Raw genomic sequence first — 21,051 nt, 5'->3', positions numbered from 1 at the left:
GTATTTGTCTAAAAAACATCAAAACAGACAAAAAATGTCACATTATCTGTGGGGCTGGGACGATATACCTGTCTCCTGATTTGATACTATCACGATACTTGTGTGCTGATTTGATATGTATTGCGATTCTTTAGTATTGCGATATAGTATTTTTGTTAACTTATCTAACACTAGACCATGGGCAAAAGTTGGATAACACACTTCTAGGGACTTTTACTGTGGAAAATATATAAATTGACAAAGTAAAAATGTTTGATTTTCAGCATGTATGTAGTCAGAGATGTAGAATCAAAGAATAAAGATATTTCCCTCACAAATTAGAGTTTTTTTCTTTTAAAATTATAAGGAGCATGAAATGTTTTATACTTGAATCCTTCCGCTAACTTCACCAAGTCCGTCGCTAACTCTCCCTGTCAGCTCCCTCTCCCTGTCAACTCCCTCCTCTTTATATATCCATGGTCAGCTCCATCAGGGCCGTTTAAATGCATTTACCATAAATGTCAGTATATGGGTGCTCTACAGTTGTAGCGTCGGCCCATTTGACCATGGAGATGAGAGTGACGGCCGGCTTGACCGCACGTTACCGCGATACGATAACGTTTCCTGTCCACGACAGAGTTAACATGCAGCTTTAGCCGTGATGTCTAGCTCTGCTTTTCCTGTCAATGTGTGAAACCTAAAGTGTGTCCATACTTTACTGTATGTGTAGTGTTTACCACTTTGGATTTAAAATGTGAGGGTTGCAGGTTGCATCCACGCAGACCCTCCGCTGTTTTCTACTTAGTCGTTTCGGCTCACTGCGGTTTGTTTTGGTTGATGTATACAAAATGGATATAATGTCACGTTACTCTGATTACAACAAAAATGGTAACTTCCTTCTACCTGTGGCATTGGAAAATAAAATTCCAAAATCGTAAAAAAAATATTGCGATACATAGGTAACATCCAACAGACACAATTGATTATTTTTCATCATCATGTTTTGCACTGTATATGCCCTGCAGATTATGGATAATCATGCTCCTAATACTCTGCTTCTCCATGTTTATGAGTTGATTTTGAGGAATATCTACGTACACTTCAGAAATCCACATCGTGATTACCAGGTTAGCATCGTCGTAAATTGGAAAAAATAAATAAAACTGAAAATGAAAATCACTGTGTATGTATTACAAGTGTAGATGAAGTTTTGTGTCACGCATGGAAACCCGTGGAAGCTATGGTGCTGTTGTTTTTTTACGCAGGGTGACTCACCCTTATAATTATGAGATATTTTCTCACAAATATGAGGTCCACTTTAATTACTATTATAAGATTTGTATCTCATATTTTGAGAAAAGCTAAACATGGTAATCAATGATCACCATCACTTCCTCCTTCATTTCAGTCTTTGAAAGATAAAGATGATGATATTAGGCGAGATGGCATGATTTGTATGTCAATAACGCTTAGACATACACAGTAGTGTGTCTAAGTGACAGTGACACATTGCATTGTGGGATTGTTAGCAGTGGTTTACCCACTCAGACCAGACTACCACATCAGCCCTTAACAGCACTTCCTATGTGATTAGATAGCCAATAGTTACAAGATACAGATCTCACAATTATGATTAAGATCTTGTAATTATGAGATACCAAGTATGAGATCTGGAAGTTATAATTACAAGACGAGTTTACCCATATGGTTTTTCATTTGTAAATGTAATGAGTCTGTAGGAAACAGTTCACTGCCAACACAAAATGTTCACAGTGAACGTATCTGTCAACATCCACAGCTTGAGTCACATTTTAATGGTTGTACTGTATCTAGGCAACTCAAAGCACTTAAACATAGATTAAAGAAAGATCCTGGGCTTGGTTAAATACTGAAAAGGTCAATGCTTTCAAATACTTTTATCCAACCTTTGATTCTGTGAAATATTGGATCATTTAAACAGTCAACTGAAATGAAACCATGTGAGAAGTTTAGAGGGGAAATGTGTCTTTGGAGGAACTGTTAACAGCTCATAGACAGCTGCAACGTGACAAGAAACCCCAACTACAGATACGCGTGGTGGAGTATTATCCTCTGAAATGCAATGGAGTGGAGGTATAACGCAGCATGACACTGTCAAGTAAAGTACAAGTACCTCAAAATTGTGCTGAAGTACAGTACAGTACTAGACTTAATACACTTGCTTACATTCCACCACTGCCTAAACATAACAGCACATGGAACGCAGGACACAAACCCCCGTCTCTGGTGTTTTAAGGGGATAGTTTGGATTTTTTTGAAGTGGGGTTATATGAGGTACTTTTCTATAGTCAGTGCATTACCTACCTACAGCACGGAAGCAAAGCAATGTACTGCTGTGGATGGGGGCAGCAGCAAAATGTACTTTAGCCACCTAAAAAACGTAAGTAATGTCAGTTTAAGTGTACGCTTAACCTAACTATACTCTCTTCAAAGCCACCAGACTCCTTTGACAAAAACAGTAATTTTACATCGCAGAACACAGAAGTAGGCTGTATAAGATATGGACGTGGTCTCTGTGACGTCAGCCACAGGTTTCTGAAAAGCCGTTGTGAAGCTAAAAGTGGGCAGCTCTGGCCGTCGCCACCTTGGCACCCACCTGTCACTCAAAGCGACCACATCCTGGATTGACTCGCTTTTGGAGCCAGCCAGCCGTGTTGGTTTCATTTCTCAGCATCGGGGGTTGTCGCTAGGAGTTGCTGATCTACCGCCGCCTCGATCGGTTAGTTAGTTTGTGTTATTGTGTGACTTTGGTGAATCCAAACTAACCCTTTAAAACGCCGAAGTCACACAATAACACAGACAAACCGAGGCAAGTTCTGTGTGGTAAAATTACTGTTTTTTTCAATGGAGTCTGGTGGCTTTGAACAGAGCATAGATGGATATAACTGATTTTCTTTTTAGTTGGGCCTTTCTTAAAGGTGGCTAAAGTAAGTTTTGCTGCTGCCCCCGTCCACAGCAGTACATTGCTTAGCTTCCATGCTGGTACTCCTGTCTGTTTCTCCAAACTGGGGGCGTGCCAACCGTCATCTACTGTAGGTAATACACTGACTATGAAGAAGTACCTCATACAACCCCACTTCAAAAACCCTTACTATTCCTTTAAGTCTTGAACTTTATACGCCCATCCTCTCTCCCGACGTCCCCCCTTTGCCTTTTGTGTTGTATGAGACCGTCACACTTCCTGCACTGACATCCATCCGATCGTATTGTGTCAATATAATCAGCTCATTGTTTAACATTGGAAAGCATGCTATACTGATCAGACACCAGCTTTCCAAATAAGATCAAGAGAGACACCTACTGTTAGTCTACATTATGTAAAGAAGCAACATCACCTCTTAAATGTATCTGCAATGACTGCTCAGCACCAGTAGCATGTTCCTTTGTCTGCCTTTCCTTTCAGATAATCCTGTGGTAATGTGATTTCTGTAATCCTCGCTGCATGTAAACCAATACGCTCTTGGCTGTGTCGGTTCTGGTGAGGCCAGTTGTCTGTGAATGTGCTGACGAGGCTCAATATCAACCGTTTTTTGTGGCAGAGCAGCCGGACAATCTGTTTCTCATCTCCAATTTCAACTTTTCGCTGCTGGAGCAGTTCCACTTCGTCAGACTTGACGAGTTGGATGAGACTCTTCTCTATCCGTCTGCTGCAGAATCACACACTTTTTTTTCACAATTACAATGCTCACACAAGCACGGGCACACACTCAATACGTGCACGCACAAACAAAAAGCACAAACAGATTCACACGTGGGAGTGGAGACGTTTTTGAAAATACACTCGGGCACGCGCTTGCAGAAAAGACATTTTTGGACTTAACGGACATCTGCTTCGTGTCTGTCTGTAATTGTCTGGCGAAGTGAACAAGCAGAAGATATTTATCACCCTGCCTCCGCCTCGGAGAGGCAGATGACATCTCCTCCAACACCTCCACCCACTAACATCTTCTCTGCTGCCTCCTCCGTAGCACAGCTGCTCCACAGCTCACCTCCTCTAACATCTCTACTGTTCCTCCTCCTCCCTGTCACATCCCCATTCTTTCCTCTTTTTTAATCTGCTCCTCTCACCTCCTCTGCTGTCATCTCTTCTTTCTTTTTTATCCCCTTCTTATCATCAAACTCCTACTCCTCCTCGATTTTTATTTTTTTGGGAAGTCTGTGCTTTCTTCATCCAGCCTGTCTGTCCATCTTTTGTCTAATGACTTCATTCTTTTCCCTCACCTCTTTCACCTTCTTCTCCGACCTCCTCACTCTCTCCTCTTTTTTTTTCATCTGACGGCTGGACTGGCCTCATGCTTTAATGTCACTCCTTGACCTCATCTGTCTCTACAGTGAGTTTGTCAAGAGACAAAAAAGGGGTCAGGAAAAAAAAAAAAAGATATCAAGCGCAGGCTCTCATATGTCCAAAGACCAGAACACATCGGTGTCATAGAGCCACACGTTGGTAGTATTTGCCAAGGGCTGTCAAAGTTAACCCAATAGTAATGCAAATTTGTTTTAACGGCACTCATTTATGCCCACTTTATGATAATCACATGCAGTTTGGGTCAAGTCATAGTCAAGTCAGCACACTGACACACTGACAGCTGTTGTTGCCTGTTGGGCTGCAATTTGCCATGTTATGATTTGAGCATATTTGTTATGCTAAATGCAGTACCTGTGAGGACTTATGGACAATATTTGTCATTGTTTTGTGTTGTAATTAATAAATATATCAATACATTTGCATTAAGCAAGCACATTTGCCCACTCCCATGTTGATAAGATTATTAAATACTTGACAAATCTCCCTTTACGGTACATTTTGAACAGATAAAAAATGCGAATAAATATTTTAATTGCCCTAATTTCCCCCTGTATTCAATTTGTTGTTGATGAAGTATTGTATTGACTAAATCACCATCCTATAAGAGAGTAAACAACAATAATAAAGTCAAATAATTCACATTCTATAAATGTGGAATTTCCTTACTTTACTTATTATTTATTGATGAAACTCTTTGCCTGCTGCTGTTGCACCCCTGAATATTAACTCTACGTAGGTGGGTCTTTTTTTCTTTGTCTATGTAGTCATGGTGGCTGTCCTGTCCGGCTGCTATAGGATTGCCCACTGCTTAAATGCCCACTTCTTCTGCCTTTTTATTTCTAATCTCATGTAGCCAGACCTTCTTCTTGTTACAGTAAGCTGACAGAGGTTGGGAGAAAACCTCATCAGTTGAAAAAAAAAAAAAATGCATTTAAAAAAAAAGATCTTCAAAATCCTGAAGCAGCAATTTGAATGTTTGTGATTTAGAAAATGCTTGCCCCCAGCTAAAAAACTCACCGCATCTCTGCCCTTTTATAACAAGCCATTTATCCAACCAATTTACTGCAGACCTTTGTGGCAGCCGCCACCAAAAAACTGTTTTTCCCAACACAGTTATCTAAAATCACTGCTATTCAACCTGTTTTTATATCAGTGATTTATATCATATTTTTCATAGTTCGCTAAACCTAATAATCAGTCCCCCCCCCATTATGCAATAAATGAGCCAACCTCCCCGTCCTCCGTATCACATGCTGTGCTTCTCACTTGAACACACAGCGAGACACTTCTAAATAGTGCAGATGCTCCAAACCTCTAGTCTGTCTGCTAAATGACTGTAACGTAGTATAATGTCTGCGTCACATTTGTCAGTTTGGGAGGACAAAGAGCTACACTGACATTGAGTGATTCAATATTACAGCAGGTTATGAAGGCACAGTCTGCAAGTGAGCATCGCCAAACAAAACAAAAATGCATCATACACAGTTGCGGCGTTATCATAGTGACAAATCTGTCCACGGGCAGACAGACTTATGAACACCTGAAACCTCCTCTAAACCTCCTCTGTGGTAGTTCCAACCACAGTAGGTGTCTCCAAGACCGCATGATGACACACACACAGTCTCACAAGGTGAAAACACTACCAACCACACGCTGTCATGGCTGGTAATAAGTCGAGCGTTCTGTAAAGTCGCCAGTGTTAAGACTCATAAACAAAGCCAGCACGCCGTCTGTATCCAAGTCTAATAGGTTTCAATAACATTCTGCTACAGAGAGTTTAACATTCATGTCTTGTCACTTAGAATTTCATCAGTAATAATCTGATAAGGATTCTATTAAAAAAAATATGTGGAAGTATTGCTTCTGCAGATGAGATATCTTGTTATTGTAATCCATGGTTATTGAACTCATTATAGAAATATCATGTTTGTGTTATGAGGCACGTGTTCTGACCTCTTTTGTTACCGTATTAAGAGATAATTACAGTGATACTGGAATTGAAAGTCCCTCTCGTGTATATCCACTACGGTTTGGTATTGTGGCAGCCTGTCACTGTCACACGGTGATAAAAAAGGTAATAGAAAATGATTTATTATTAGAGTGTAAAAATACTGCACTTTTTTTAACCCCAGAAACCTAAACAATGACTCATTTCTTCACAGTCCTCCCTGCTGAATCTGTGTGCAGTATAGAGAGAATGTTGTCTATTACTCATCCATGTTGCAGAGGATGCTATAGTGTCGTATTACTGGATATTTAAACGGACATATCATGCTCATTTTCCTCGTTCATATTTGTATTTTCCACTGGAACATGCTTTAATGTTCAAAAAACATTAATATTTTACCCATACTGTTGAGGGAAAAACAACTACGCAAACAATCTATGAAGAGTCCATCTGTTGGGGATTCACTCTATGAGTTCAGACTAAAATATTAGAAACACTGGCAGAAGAGTGCAAGACTCCGACCAGCCTTTGGAGACCGAGAACGAGTGGTGAACGCGTAGAATATTTATTGTAGCCTTAGGATAACGGCTCACAACATGACATTTGGCCAGGAATCATTTCACATTTTCTGAGTGAAGTGGAAGAGCAGTACAACTAACAGAGTAACACGCTAGAAGACTGCTGAACAACACATCTGGTATCTGGTCATATATCGGTTTCATAACCAGGGGACGAGCTCCGTATTATGTTCCACACAGTGATGTTATCATAGTGGGGCGGAAGAGACACATCACTGATTTGTGACTTCTTAAAATTCATCGAGAGCTTAACTGACACTAGTACTGTCCTACTGGGTATTAATTATTTCAAGGGCTTGAAGATTAATCAAATGTTATGCTATTATTTGAGCATATTTCTTATGCTAAATGCAGTACCTGTGAGGGTTTCTGGAGAAAATGTGTTATTGTTTTGTGTTGTTAATTGATTTCCAATAATAAATATATACATACATTTGTATAAAGCAGCATATTTGCCCACTCCTATGTTGATAAGAGGATTAAATACTTGACAAGTCTCCCTTTAAGGTACATTTTGAACAGATAAAAAATGTGCAATTAATTTGCGATTAATCACAAATGAATATTTCAATTGATTGGCAACCCTAATTTTAATCTATTCTATTTCCGTATGTATTTGTATTTAATTTCACAATAAATTAATATAATATTTATCTATCTATGTTCTGTATTTATTTATTTCACTATGTATACCGAGCATCGTGTGCACAGACATTTCCTTCGCAATCAATTAAAAATGAACGTATTATCTTAACATGAATATATCAGAAAATAAAAATACACTATTACATTTATATATATATATATATATATATATATATAGAGAGAGAGAGAGAGAGAGAGAGAGCGAGAGAGAGAGAGAGAGAGAGAGAGAGAGAGAGAGAGAGAGAGAGAGAGAGAGATACACCAGTGATCGTATCATGATTCCCAGGCAGGGCAGGTGGTGTAAGTCTGAAGTGTGCGTGTTACGTGCGGGTGTAGTGAGGTCGCGGAGGTCAGGGCCAGTTGCGAATAATTTCTTCCATGTCTCCCCTGCTCTTCCTCAACGCCCCCCGCCCCCCCGACCTCCTCTGCTCCACTCTCCTGCCCCAGAGCGAGACTTTCTCTGCTGCTTCTTTGTTAAAATGACAGGCCCTAATAGAATAAATAAGGTGCCTATTTTTACCTGGCTGCTGGCAGCGTGATCACACTTACACACACACCAGCACGCAACGCCGCGCCGGAGGTTGGTAAAGAGCTGACACCTGACTCGGTGGGGGAGGGCGCTGGGGGTTGAGGAAGGAGGTCACAGTGATTTAATTGAGAGAGAAAGTAAGGGGGATAGCTGGGGAGCCCGAGTCAGAGAAGAAAAAAAGAACAGAGAGGTAGATAACTAGATAGAGAAAGAAAGATACAGGATACAACAGAAAGAGATTAAAGTAGAGTACCACTGTTCTCTGTCTGTTTACTGCTGACGCACCTTTGCTTGAAGTTTCCGTCTCTGTACGGCACTTCCAATTTGATCTGACATTTAACTATTTAACAAGCTCCATAATGTCACTTTTAGGTGTTTTTTTCGAAGCATATTCAAATTTTAATTGCTGTTGGAGCGTTTTGACACAACTCCAAAAGCATCTAATTATTTTGAAGCTGTTTTCAAGGAAAACTGGTCTTCACTAAATTTTCTGCGTGACAGTTCACTAAGTGAACGAGAGATGAGGCGAGCTAAATTAGGCTAATCATATTCATATCCGCTTTGTGTGCTTTATGAAGGCATCTTGAGACGCCTTTGGTACTTTCCCCGTTTAAAGAGTGTTTCAGAGAAGTTTGGAGGCAGTTCTTGAAACATTTTCGAGCAGCCCACATCATTTCTGATGACATGAATGAGACTGTAAGTACAAAAACATATAATCTTGAGAGATCGGTAAGGTATTGCCTCCATTTTTAGAGTTTTTAAATATTTTGGAGGCAGTTCTTGAAGCACATTTTTTAAAATAAACACTCATAATATTACGTGATTAAAAACCAAACAAAAACCAAGATGGCGACGGCCAAAAACCAAGATAGCAACGACAAAAACCAAGATGGTGACGGCAAAAATGCTGAACTCGAGGCTTCAAAACCGTAGTCCCCAAACCAATGGGTGACTATGTCCACTTCTAATACACAGTCTATGCAGTCCACCACATCAGTGACTTTTACAGTAACTATGGAGGTAAAGTTATATGAAAAGAATTAGTCTCTACAACCAACCCCAACTAATGTGAAGAATACAACCATTCTTTATCAAGTGAATATCCACATGGTAACTAAAGCTGCTGCTAACAGCCTTTAGAGGTCTATAACTTTCCAATCCAATGCGTTTCCTTGATGTAACAACATGAACAGAGCTGCAGTGGCTTTCTCGCTGTTCGTGTCTGATCTCTGGTGTGGTAATTGAGGTCATTTGTCTGACAATAGGAAACTCATATCACAACCTAGTGCAGGGAAGAAAGTGCTATTAATCACCCAGACAAGGCACCGTGGCCAAACACACACACACAGACTGACCACGGTTAATGAGCTATGGCCCTGTCTCTGCAAACATGACTGATACAGCCATGATAGTCGGGGCATTGCCTACATACTGTATGTGTGTGTGTGTGTCTCTATGTGTTGCTTTAAAGTCCCTGGGTCATTAGGAAACAACTGGTGTAAGTCTTCAATTAACTTTACAGACCGTGGCGTGCTATGTGCTTCTTTCACCTACCGAGCTCCGGTCTGCTGAGTTATAATTCACAATCGATGCACGATTGCCACAAAGTATCACAGTTCCTGGGATTTGTATTGATTTAGTATTAAAGTGAAAATCCACCCTGAAGGAGCGGCTGCTTTAGGTAACAGTGTCATTTTATATTCATGAGAATTCACAAAAGCTTTTCGCCCTTTTTTTTTCCAAGCAGCACACACTATATTTGATTTTGTGAATGAGATTTCCCCTCATCATATAAACCAGATATACACATTTCATACAGATGAAGAGCTTTGAGCTGCTGAAGTGACACAAATAAGGTAAATGTGCAAAAATCTCTGTAACAGTAGACCCATCGTTTCTCTATCGATGCAGTCCACAGTAGCCTGTGAAGTACCGAGAAACATCTTTTTTTCCTTTAAATCTGTTTCTATTTGATGCATAATTATTAACCATAAACACAAAACTGCAAGTAGCAGTATCCGTGCTCCAGGCAGCTAAAATGCAGAAAATGATCGGCCCTGCTTCTTGCTGAATATGGAGGGAGTCGGGCACATCCTGTATTTAGAGCAAAGGGCGAGGACATGGATCATCAAACTCTCCTGTGAGCTCATTACTCCCTCCAAAAGGCCAGGACGTTTCCAAGAAGCCGGGGAGAGATTAAGAAAGATGACTCTGATTTCAAGTTTTTTTGCCAATGGAATCTATTTCCTTTCCTAGAAACGGATGGTCCCGGGCCAGGCTGAAACGGTTACCCACGGAGATCGAATCATTTCGGATCTTCGCAGCCCAACGTAATCACCGTGCTCTCTGTTTGTCAGGAAAATAGATCCTGGATGGATTTGGCACCGGTTCAGAGAATCAGATTTTCAGTCCCACATGGGTCTAATTTGATGTTTTTATTGTTGCCTCGAGATCGGGACTGATAACAACAGGAATGTAGGCTCAGGAAAATACTGTTACAGCCATAGCCTGGTCAATGGTAATCTTCAAAGTGATAAGTAATGGTGTAAATTCATTAGACTATTAGACTTACATTCAAAGTAAGTCTAATTGGGCAATGCTTTATTTTGCACGTACATAGTTTTCTAACAATTACCCCAAAAAGTTCCTGGAAAGAATACAGACAAAGTTCTGAGCATTTAAGTTAAGTTAGTTGAGTCCACTTAAATCCAATAAATATTCATCCATTATTAATTTATTGGAATATTTTTTTTTTGGAATATGATAATGTATATGCTTGCCTACACACAATTTTCACATTTTTGCATGTTCAGCTGACCTGCTATGCGCTGGCTAAAGTTAGGTTATACTACCAATTAACTGGAATTAAATCATGGCTGGAGTGAATAGTATATAATAATAAAACACAGATTAGCCATAACATTATGAACACCTGCCTAATATTGAGTAGGTCCCCCTTTTGCCGCCAAAACAGCCCTGACTCGTGGAGGCATGGACTCCACTAGACCTCTGAAGGTCTGCTGTGGTATCTGGCACCAAGCCGTCAGTAGGAGATCCTTTAAGTCCTGTAAGTTGCGAGGTGGGACCTCCAGAGATCGGACTTGTTTGTCCAGCACATCCCACAGATGCTCGATTGGATTGAGATCTGGAGAGAATATGGAGGCTGAGTCAACACCTCGAACTCGTTGCCATCCACGTGATGTAAAAGAAAACGTGATTCATCAGACCAGGCCACCTTTTTCCATTACTCCGTGGTCCAGTTCTGATGCTCACGTGTCCATTGTAGGCGCTTTTGGATGTGGACACGGGTCATAACGGGCACCCTGACCGGTCTGCGGCTATGCAGCCCTGTACGCAACAAACTGCGATGCACCGTGTGTTCTGAAACCTTTCCATCAGAACCAGCATTAACTTTTTCAGCAGTTTGAGCTCCAGTAGCTCTTCTATTGGATCGGACAACACGGGCCAGCCTTCGCTCCCCACGTGCATCAATGAGCCTCGGGTCTGACCCTGTCGCCGGTTCACCGGTTTTCCTTCCTTGGACCACTTTCGGTAGGTCCTGACTACTGCAGACCGGGAACATCCCACAAGAGCTGCAGTTCTGGAGATGCTCTGACCCAGTAGTCTAGCCAGCACTATTTGGCCCTTGTCAAAGTCGCTCACATCCTTACGCTGGCCCATTTTTTTCTGCTTCCAACACAAAGTTCAAAATGTTCCCTTGCTGTTTAATATATCCCCCCCACTGCCAGGTGCCATTGTAACGAGATAATCTATGTTATTCACTTCACCTGTCAGTGGTCTTAATGTTATGGCTGATCGGTGTATACTTGTATAAGTAAAGTTATATAAAGTTATATATAATTTTGAGGACTGCAGAGAAGTTGTTGGAAAGTGCAGGTTCGCTGACACCAATCCAAGCAAAACTACTGGCCTTGATCTAGCATGAATTGCGGAAAAAAAACTTAAAGTGACAGTTTACAAAGAAGAAGCTGGAAAGGGGGAAGCGTGGCATTGTTTTTGTTTTTTTTGATTGTGTTGAATCATTTAGCAGCGTCTGCAATCGGTGTGTCGGAGGCGGCTGAAAATGAAGAGTAATGCGCTTTTCACAAAGGTGGGAAAAACTCAGTCATCTAATGCCATCTGTCAGACGCGGTGGTAACTGGGAGCGAACGGTGCGACGCAGCAGGGGTGTCCTTGGACAAAGTAAGGGAAGGGAAAGAAAAGTGGCCGAGGCAAACAAAGGAAACGACTGCGGACAGTTTGGAGCTATTGAGGTGAAACGGCGGGGAGAGATGGGCTATTACTTATCTCTGTTGAGGAGGCGAGCGCGGGGAACAGAAAAGACGGATGGCTGACATATGCTGGCATTTTGAGTAATAAAACAAAAGACGTTTGCTTCTTTGATTGTTCACTTAAGTAGAAATGCTGTCTGGAGAGTGCTTGTGTGGTTTAATGTAATAGCTTGAAATAGAACAATGCTGATTATAGTATCAATTTAATGTTATTTTACAATACCTTATTTCCCAAAAAAATAATTATAATAATTTAACAAAAGAAGCCAAAGTTCACAAATGGAGGAGGTCGGAGCGGATGGATGGGTCGAAACACGGGACTTTCATCCAGGAGAGCGGTGTTGGTGTCTCGTGTGAATTATGTTAAGTCTAACGTTTTAGTAACGTAATATCACGTTGGTTACGGAATGTAGCCTACTTATCTGAAATCACGTACATAACATAGCCTTCTTAACTACGTAACAAACATACTTATTTTAACCCAAACCACATCTTTTCCTAAACCTCACCAAGTAGACGTTTATTTTGAAAAGACAGTGTATGTATGAAACAAGCGGAAATTGACACTATTGCAAAACAGATGCTAGTGGGGTACGCAGCGTCATAATTTGAATCGTACTGCTATTGACCAAACTGTGGTATTTGACGACTTGGGAGTGAGAACGTCTTGGCAAAATGTGTTCATTTCAATATGTTTCCACAGAACAGTTTCATCACATAAGAATAATTAGGTTGCATTTGAAATGAAAGACCTATATTTGACTGCGTACTAAACTTTTCTCCTTGTTTATTTTATATGAAATATTTAGCTGCAAAACTATATACAGTAGAGACATAGCCTAGTTTAATTTAGTCAGTAACAACTGTTCTCTGAGGGATGGAGGATAGGCTTTTACATTTGACTTAATAATGATGTTGGTTCATACATGTTATATCGGTTTTATTTGCTTTGTACGTTCATTAAAATACATTTGAATGGACAACTATGGTGTCAGTTTCAGCTCATAATGGCATGGGGGTTCGTCATGAAACAAAACATCATCAAAAAAAAAAGTTTTGCGTCTCACCAGGCACCCCGATGCCAGCTTTCAGTAATTTACGGACACATTTCAGTCAATGCTAAAAAAAAAAAGTACTGAGGTTAAATACGCAGGCATAGAAATGAGAAGTGCTTGTCTGTGCTTGTTTGCATGGTTTATGGGACTCACACAAAACCCCCATCTGTCTGTGCATATGTCTCTTCCCTGTCTGTTTTTACTTATGCCCAAAATAAAACTGCCTTCGTGGATTAATAAAGTTTCATTGAATAGAACTGAAGTGAATAAAAGCAACGTACGATGAGGGGGTATTTCCATAAAGGGTGCAGGGAAAAAAACAACAACAACTAATGATGGAAACAAGTGCCTCAAGAGCATTTCTGCAAGACTGCCACCCTGGGAGCCCATTACATTTCTCTACAACGAGGGTACGACCAAAAAGAAAGGAAGCAAGAGAGGAGCTTTGTTAAAAGAGGTCCCATGTGAGGTTTAAGTATTTCTCCTGGCAGGCGTTTACTCTGCAGCTGAAGTATGATCAAGAGTCCTGCCAATTCTAAATGTGTAACATAATAATCCAGTCCGACACACACACACACACACTCAGCATCACCAGCCTAAATGTATTTTGTGAGGGTGATAGACTATGAATCTGTACAATCGATGAATATATGAATAACTGCAGGGAATTAAACTGTGACACTACTAACCTTTGATGCTCTGGCCGATAATTACGGTTCATTTTTCATTTGTAAATATCATTCATTAACACTATGTGTGAGTGTGTGTCCTACCTTTGCTAATGTCCTGGTACTCCAGCCACAGCTGTCTCTGGACCTGCTTGTTGGGGTACCAGATGGTACAGGACTCCTGGAAGCCGTACACCGCCTCCTGCACGTAGTGGTTCCCAAACTCCCTGAGGATGGAGACAAAGTCGCTCCGCTGCGTCGCCCCGTCCAGAGAATGGATGGCCGAGCTGAAGGCTAGGGTAGATGGAGGGGGAAAAAAAAAAAATACAAAAAACAATTTCAGAAACAAGAAATAAAGAGGAGTTTGTGGTGTGGTAGAGGGAAAATACAGGAATGCATTTTTTGTTTGCTCAGCCACTTCCCGTCTTCTGGTACACTCTGAAAATGCAGCTTTTCATGAGCTGTTTTTTTTTATTTGTCTTACCGCTAAGGCACAAAAAGCTGTAAGGCCTCACAGGTTTTGCATGGATCACTGATAAATGCAGAAGCTGCCTCGGTACTAACTAAAGGGAACCTCTACTACAACTACTCTACACCTCAGAATAAGACTTCCAGCCATGGAATTACTGTATATTCCCAGTCAGCCCAGTTGCCAGAAAACATGTTTGGCATTGTATGTTCCTGCAAACCACGGGATACGTTGAATGTCGATGTTTCTGATGCAAAAATGTGTTTCATAAATCATAAACTTATCTTGTTGAAAGTCTTAGTTTAGCAAGTTACACCATTACTTTACAGGAATTTGGTCATGAGTGCTGGACACATATACATTTTAACCTGTTTTTTTAATATTATTATTATTATTATAACAAATAATAAGGCAATCATTACAATTACAAAAGTTATCATCCTAAAAACTGAGCAGATCTCACATTAGACATAAAAAATTTACAAAGACAAAAAAATTAAATAAAACATAGGTAAGCTAAATAAATCATTAAAAAAGCATGACATAAATAAATAATAGTAAAATCAATAAATAAATTACTTAATCAAATTTTAACCTGATGATGATACTTTATGAAAAAAATTTAAAATTGTCCTCAGTCAATGTTCAGAGTTGAATCCAATGACATCTAAATATGACACGATGAAGTACAGCTTCATTACTGTTTTGGTGTCGCCTTATAATAATTAGAATAACTAATAGAATGATAACGACATGCCGTCAATGTGATTTCTTTGAGCAGAAAACCTTTTCAGAGCACAGATGTCCACTAGAATATTAAAGACCTTCGCTATCCTTTTTAATCCAGGTTTGTCTCACTTTATTAACCGCACATATTGTAGGCATCTGAATTTACAGTGAGTGAAGAGGCAGTTTCTGTCAGGCGTCTGGCACTAAGTGTCTTAAACGGGTTTAGTGGACATCTGAGCCAGCTGCTACTAGTCATGAACCCTTTCAACCAAACAGTGCTGATTATCCACGGTGACCACATGAGATCATACACAGTGAAATCCTCTTGATGTTAAAAAAAAAACGATCTCAGGAGTTCCATGTGTGTATTGTAGCAGAGGTTCAGGCGTCTTTGAGGCTGTTTCGTAATAACTGATGAAGGATCAGAATACCTGATGAAGACAGACACGTCATTTGTGAATTAATAAATAATGCAGCATGTCAGAGCAGACTCACGGGGCGAAAAACAGAGTACCCTTATCGTTAAGCTTTGAGCTTACAATTTTCCCTTTTAATGCTGCAACTCCGTCTTTAATTTCATCACCTTGCTCTACTATCAGTTGGCCTTCGGTCACAGAGAATGAGCTATGAGCTTTGTGGGCACCTGACTGTGGCAATGATCCAACTACAGTGGAATGAGTCTCGGTCTGTATGTCTGTCCTTCGATTTTCGACTTCGCACTCGGCGGGTGTATTGCTCAGGCCCGAGGAAGTGCAGTGTCGAGGGCAAACTCTTGAGATCTACGAGAAATATTTATTGCGATAAGTATACGGTGCATTGAGAGGGGAACCCAATTACCTGCTGCGCCGCCGAACGGTATGCTGGGTACGTCTGCCGCTCGCTACAGTACATTCAAGAACAGATGACGAAAGAGAGAGCGAAGATCTACGGGACATATCTGATCGACTTCACACTTGTCGGGTGTGTTGCTCAGGACCCAAGTATTTAATACTCTTAGCGTTATTATCGCGTTAACTTTGACAGCCCTAATTATATTTCCATTTCTGCCAATAGATCCCCCTAAATGCTACACACTGCTCCTTTAACTATTTCGACAAGAAGAGATCTGCTTTGAACTAACTGTACATTTTTATATTCTAAAAAGTCTTTCAATCTTTCAACAACCTGCTGCGTTTTTATCAGTGGATATTGGGTAAAGATGCCACTTGTGTTACATGTCCGCTTAATTTCTGACTGCATATGACAACACCATCCTCTGCTGTGCTGCAGGGAGACGGCAGGACGACTCAAAAAGGTTAAAGATTAGTGTTTCCCTCTTTATTTAGACGGGGATAAGTGGCAGTAAAAAACCTCAGGGTTAAGCATTCTTTTTATAGCTAATTTAGACAGCGACTCTCCCTCAGGGACTTTGTGTCCTCAGAGAGACTAAGCTGAAATGGTGGTGTAGAAGGACTTTTACAAACCAGCACAGATAAATATGTGGATTCCTAGGGTAAGGGATATAATTGAAAACAAGTAAAGAACACGTCCCCATAATGTTATTTAAATTTGAGTGAATTCAACTGACTGCGCTGCAGAACAAGAACATAAAGTGCATGGGAAAGCATGTTTGATATGATACATTGACCGTGCCAAAAATGACCACGTGCTCACTGGGATTCCATCTTAGTAAATATTGGAAAGCAAAAGTGCAATAGCAATTCATCATTATCATCTCCAGGAGAAGCAGTATTAATATCTCAGCACTCACGCTCCGCTCGTTCTTACTTCTCCCCTAAAATTAAATTAGGAGGCCACTGAAGTGAGAGACAGAGAGCGCGGTGAGGATGAGCGATGGCGGCTTTGCTATCAGACGTAAAAATCAGTAGCCCCCCCCCCCTCCCGGTGGCTGTTGAAATATGATGAGCTAAAGTGGGAAATGGGAGTTAAAAAAAAACAGACGGAGGCTGCCGAGTCGCTTCAGACTGAAGGGAAAATAGAAACTGTATCCTCAGCAGCCACTTTCAAAACCACAGCAGCGCCATTGGAAATGCATTAGAGGTGTCATGGCTGTATTTGCAGAAGGGTAGCTGCACTTATCAGAATGGAAACTATTTATGATGGATTTATTTATGAATAATGCATGCACTTAAAATATGACAAAAATCCAAATTATTAAATGACACTCTCCTTCCAGCCAGGCAGAATGAATGACTGTAATATTTCAAGAGATTTTTACTTCACCTTGAAACACATGCCAGCAGAACACCCCAAGTTATCTAGCGAGGCAAATAAAAAGTAAAAGAAAAAGCAGATATATTTTCATAGAATAATACATCGAGTGCTGGGAAAACCTGTCGGGGAATATTCCGTATAATCCCCGACGTGTCAGCAGGAGCAGCCTTCAGAAGAAGCATTGCTTGACTAAATACCTATCCACAGTTATCTTATCCTGTGAAGTTTCCATGGCAGGCGCTGTCAGAACGCCTTGGTCTTGCTATGGATACAAAGCTTTGTGATATATATGACAGTCGGAGAGACAGAGGAAAAGGACAAGGAACATTAAATGACATACATCTCTGAGTGCACACCTCCATTCTATCTATCTATCTTTATCTGCATCAATATCTGTCGTCATATTTGCATGTGACATCCACTTTTTACCCGTAACCACGATCCTATGATATAGTAAAGTTTTGATTTTATATGATGATCCCGATGTGAGAGAATGAGTATGCAAGTTGCCTAAATCGCTGCTGTCTGGCATTGTCACTGTTTTAATATTTACACACTGTTCTGGGAAAGCTCCGTTTTGGGTGGAGAAAAATGCTTTAGTCTGAACGGAGGCTGAAATGGAGAGAAAAAGATGCATTTATAACTTTAACCGGTTTAGTTTGGACAGACTCTGATTCTAAGAAATCTCTTCTCTTAAATGATAGGGTGTTTTAATGTTGTATAGCCCAAGCTGTATTGCATTATTACGCAGCTGTGTTGAATACTTGATTCTGATTGGTGCATCACGGTGTTCTGTGGTCTGTAATTTCTATAGTACAGATCGTTGCTATGTATAACAGACCGTTGCTATGTATAACAGACCGTTGCTATGGGTGCAGCTCTGATGTTGCACTCTGGCGTGCCGTTTTTGTGTCAAAATATTGATTTCTTAAGTAAGTAGCTGTGTAATAAGCGAGATAATGTAGAGCTAGCGGTTCATTGTTGTGAAAGAATCCCCTTCAGGGGTGCAGCATTGCCCTGTCGGGGATTCTTTCACAACAATGAATGAGCTGTACATTATCCCTGAGGTACCATATGACATGGAGTAATCTAAAACAGCCAATTATTCCTATGTTTTGTTGTATATATGTATTTAAAGCTGCAGTTGGTAACTTTGAGCAAATATGATAAGTGAATTTTATAAAACTGTCACTGTATCCTGACAGTAGCGGAGGTCGCGTTGACCGAATATTTTACATCATCAACGTAAAATATGCCGATGCAGCTGGGCGACCGGTGCAGAAGGAACGCATGCTCCGGGATTTCCTCCCGGTGAAGCGAATGCTTGCAGGATCGGGAAATCCCACGTTCAGAGAGTCTGGTAATTCCAGTCTCCAGTGTGGCAGCAGAGCACATGTTCAGCCTTCAGATAAAAATGAAAACGGCCATGGGAAGTCGTCTGTCCGAGGAAAAGACTACGGGGGAAAAAAGATTCAGCTGCTTCATGTTGAAAATGAAAAGTGACCGCACGATCGGTGTTGTGTCTCCGTTCATCTTTTCTCTCCATGCCCTTATAAATGCATGGCTTTACAGTATGTAATGTGTAGGCTGTATCAATTATTAAAAAGATACAAATACACACACGGCGGGCCGGGAGGCGCCGCCGTGTTTGCCACCTTCTCAGTCCAAAAGTAAAAAATGTAGCTTTTGACAAAAGATTCCAAAATTCACAACATGTTTTTATTTAAAGAAATATTCTGCTTCAATCCATCTTTGTTGGCGTTTAGCCTTTCAAAAACAATATTTCCCAGCTCTCCCATTTGCTGCTGCACACACAGAAGGCTCACACCTGAGGCCTATTAACAGACATTATAAGCTTCATTCAAAAACCTCCATAGAAGCTTTGGATGTAAAAAAAGACATTCGGTAGGGCCAACACCAAATTTTCTTTTCAGCACCCACACAGAATGGACAGATAGCGGACCGTGATGAGATCGCTGAATTAGATAAACAGTGTATTGGATTACAATCACAGACTCCACCTTTAAATAGGCATATGTCCTATTATCATTAAAAATGAAACTACATAATGACGGGCGATAATAGTTTATGATAGAATTTTTTACGAAAAAGTAACGCAACCACTGGACAGTAGTGCATGAGACAGATAATCTGTGAAATAAATCAGGTTCTTCTGCCTCCTCATAGTGCTCCTAACGGCATTAGCAAGATTTCACCGTGCCCGAACAAAAACAACCAATCGATATTCTTTTACTGTAATGCCTATTTCTCGCCTCAAATGTTTTCACGAACATATTTTAGTGTACTCTTTAGCTGGAAAATGTGAGCCGGCCGCCATGTTAAAAACAGTCGAGCCAATACCAAGCACCGCCCATTGAACGAGAGCAAACTTTCTCATTTTCCAGCTAAACAGCTCACTACAATATGTTTCTGAAAACATCCGAGGAGAGAAATCGGCATTACAAACAGGCGTTCAGGCACACTAACGACTATGTTCTCATTTGCTCTGTGAGGCAGTAACCTAACTTTAGCACCCCGTAATAACACCCTGGGTTTGGCTGCTCCCTGATAAAGCCCACCTTTTAAAATGGACTGCTGATAACCCTGTGCTATCCGGAGCAGCTTTCCTGAAATAAAAATCATGTTTATAGTGGTTTATTTTCATTTTGTTTGGATACCTGTCTTCAAAAGCACCCCGGGACGATGTGTTGCCTCTGGATCTATTGCTTATTAAAAAAGATTATGAGTTATTATACATTTAACAGAGGAGTTGAGGTTGTAATTATAATAGTCAGAGGGCGCTGTGTCTTACAGCTCCATGGCTCTCTTGTTTGGCTGTTGCACTTGTTTTTTTAGTTTGTGCCCTTTTGAAGTGACATTTTGCTAATTTGTGATTAAAAGGGGACTTGACCCTGACCCACTTATTGCCTTTCAGGGTTCTCCCCAAATACTGCAGCTGAGCAGCAGCGCCATAATCAGCCCGTAATTGACTGTTTTAACAAGAGTTTAATTTGATATAATGGACCCAACTTGAACCTTTTAGCACCGCATTACTAAATAGCCAGCGAGGCGCCCTGCGGTGATGGTCTTTGACTCTTTACATGTTCAAGTTGTTGCTGCTGATTAGAACAGATTTAGAAATGTGCGTTTTTAAAAGCTTTTCTTCATCCACGTTCACCTGTAGTTTATTTTCCAACAGTGCGTTTATAGTATATTCAATCAGTGGTGGAAAGTACATTAACTCATGTACTGTACTTAAGTACAATAATGAGATACTTCACTTGAGTGTTTCTATTTCATGCTACATTTAGAGACAACTAATGTACGTTTTACTCCTCAGCATTTATTTGATACCTTTTATTACTAGTTAAAGTGCCGATTCACATTAACAACACAGTATATATTTTGTACCAGCTTCAACATTAAAGCAATTTACATGATAATATTCCAATAATATGATATATATTTTTCTGAAATGGAGCGTTCTGCATAACGAGTGTGTTTACTTCTTTTTACCTGAAGTATAGTTTGATACTAATGCATTTCTACTTTTACTTAACTGAACCCCACAATCCATCTACAGGTTTTAAATGCATGTTT

General features: G+C 40.4%; 1 protein-coding gene across 6 annotated transcripts in view; it reads right to left on the bottom strand.

Moving 5' to 3' along the window:
* The window catches only part of astn1 (astrotactin 1), a 418,066-nt gene that overhangs the window by 155,771 nt on the left and 241,244 nt on the right, over positions 1–21,051 (bottom strand). For all 6 annotated transcript variants that reach the window (XM_074650205.1, XM_074650206.1, XM_074650209.1 and 3 more), the window contains one exon: positions 14,145–14,333. In XM_074650205.1, coding sequence (XP_074506306.1) covers positions 14,145–14,333 — 189 coding nt within the window. The remainder of the gene's footprint in view (positions 1–14,144; positions 14,334–21,051) is intronic.

Source organism: Sebastes fasciatus, chromosome 11 (assembly GCF_043250625.1).
Source record: "Sebastes fasciatus isolate fSebFas1 chromosome 11, fSebFas1.pri, whole genome shotgun sequence".
Lineage (NCBI taxonomy): Eukaryota > Metazoa > Chordata > Actinopteri > Perciformes > Sebastidae > Sebastes > Sebastes fasciatus.
Note: the sequence above shows the minus strand (reverse complement) of the source record. Positions and strands in the feature narration are given on the sequence as shown.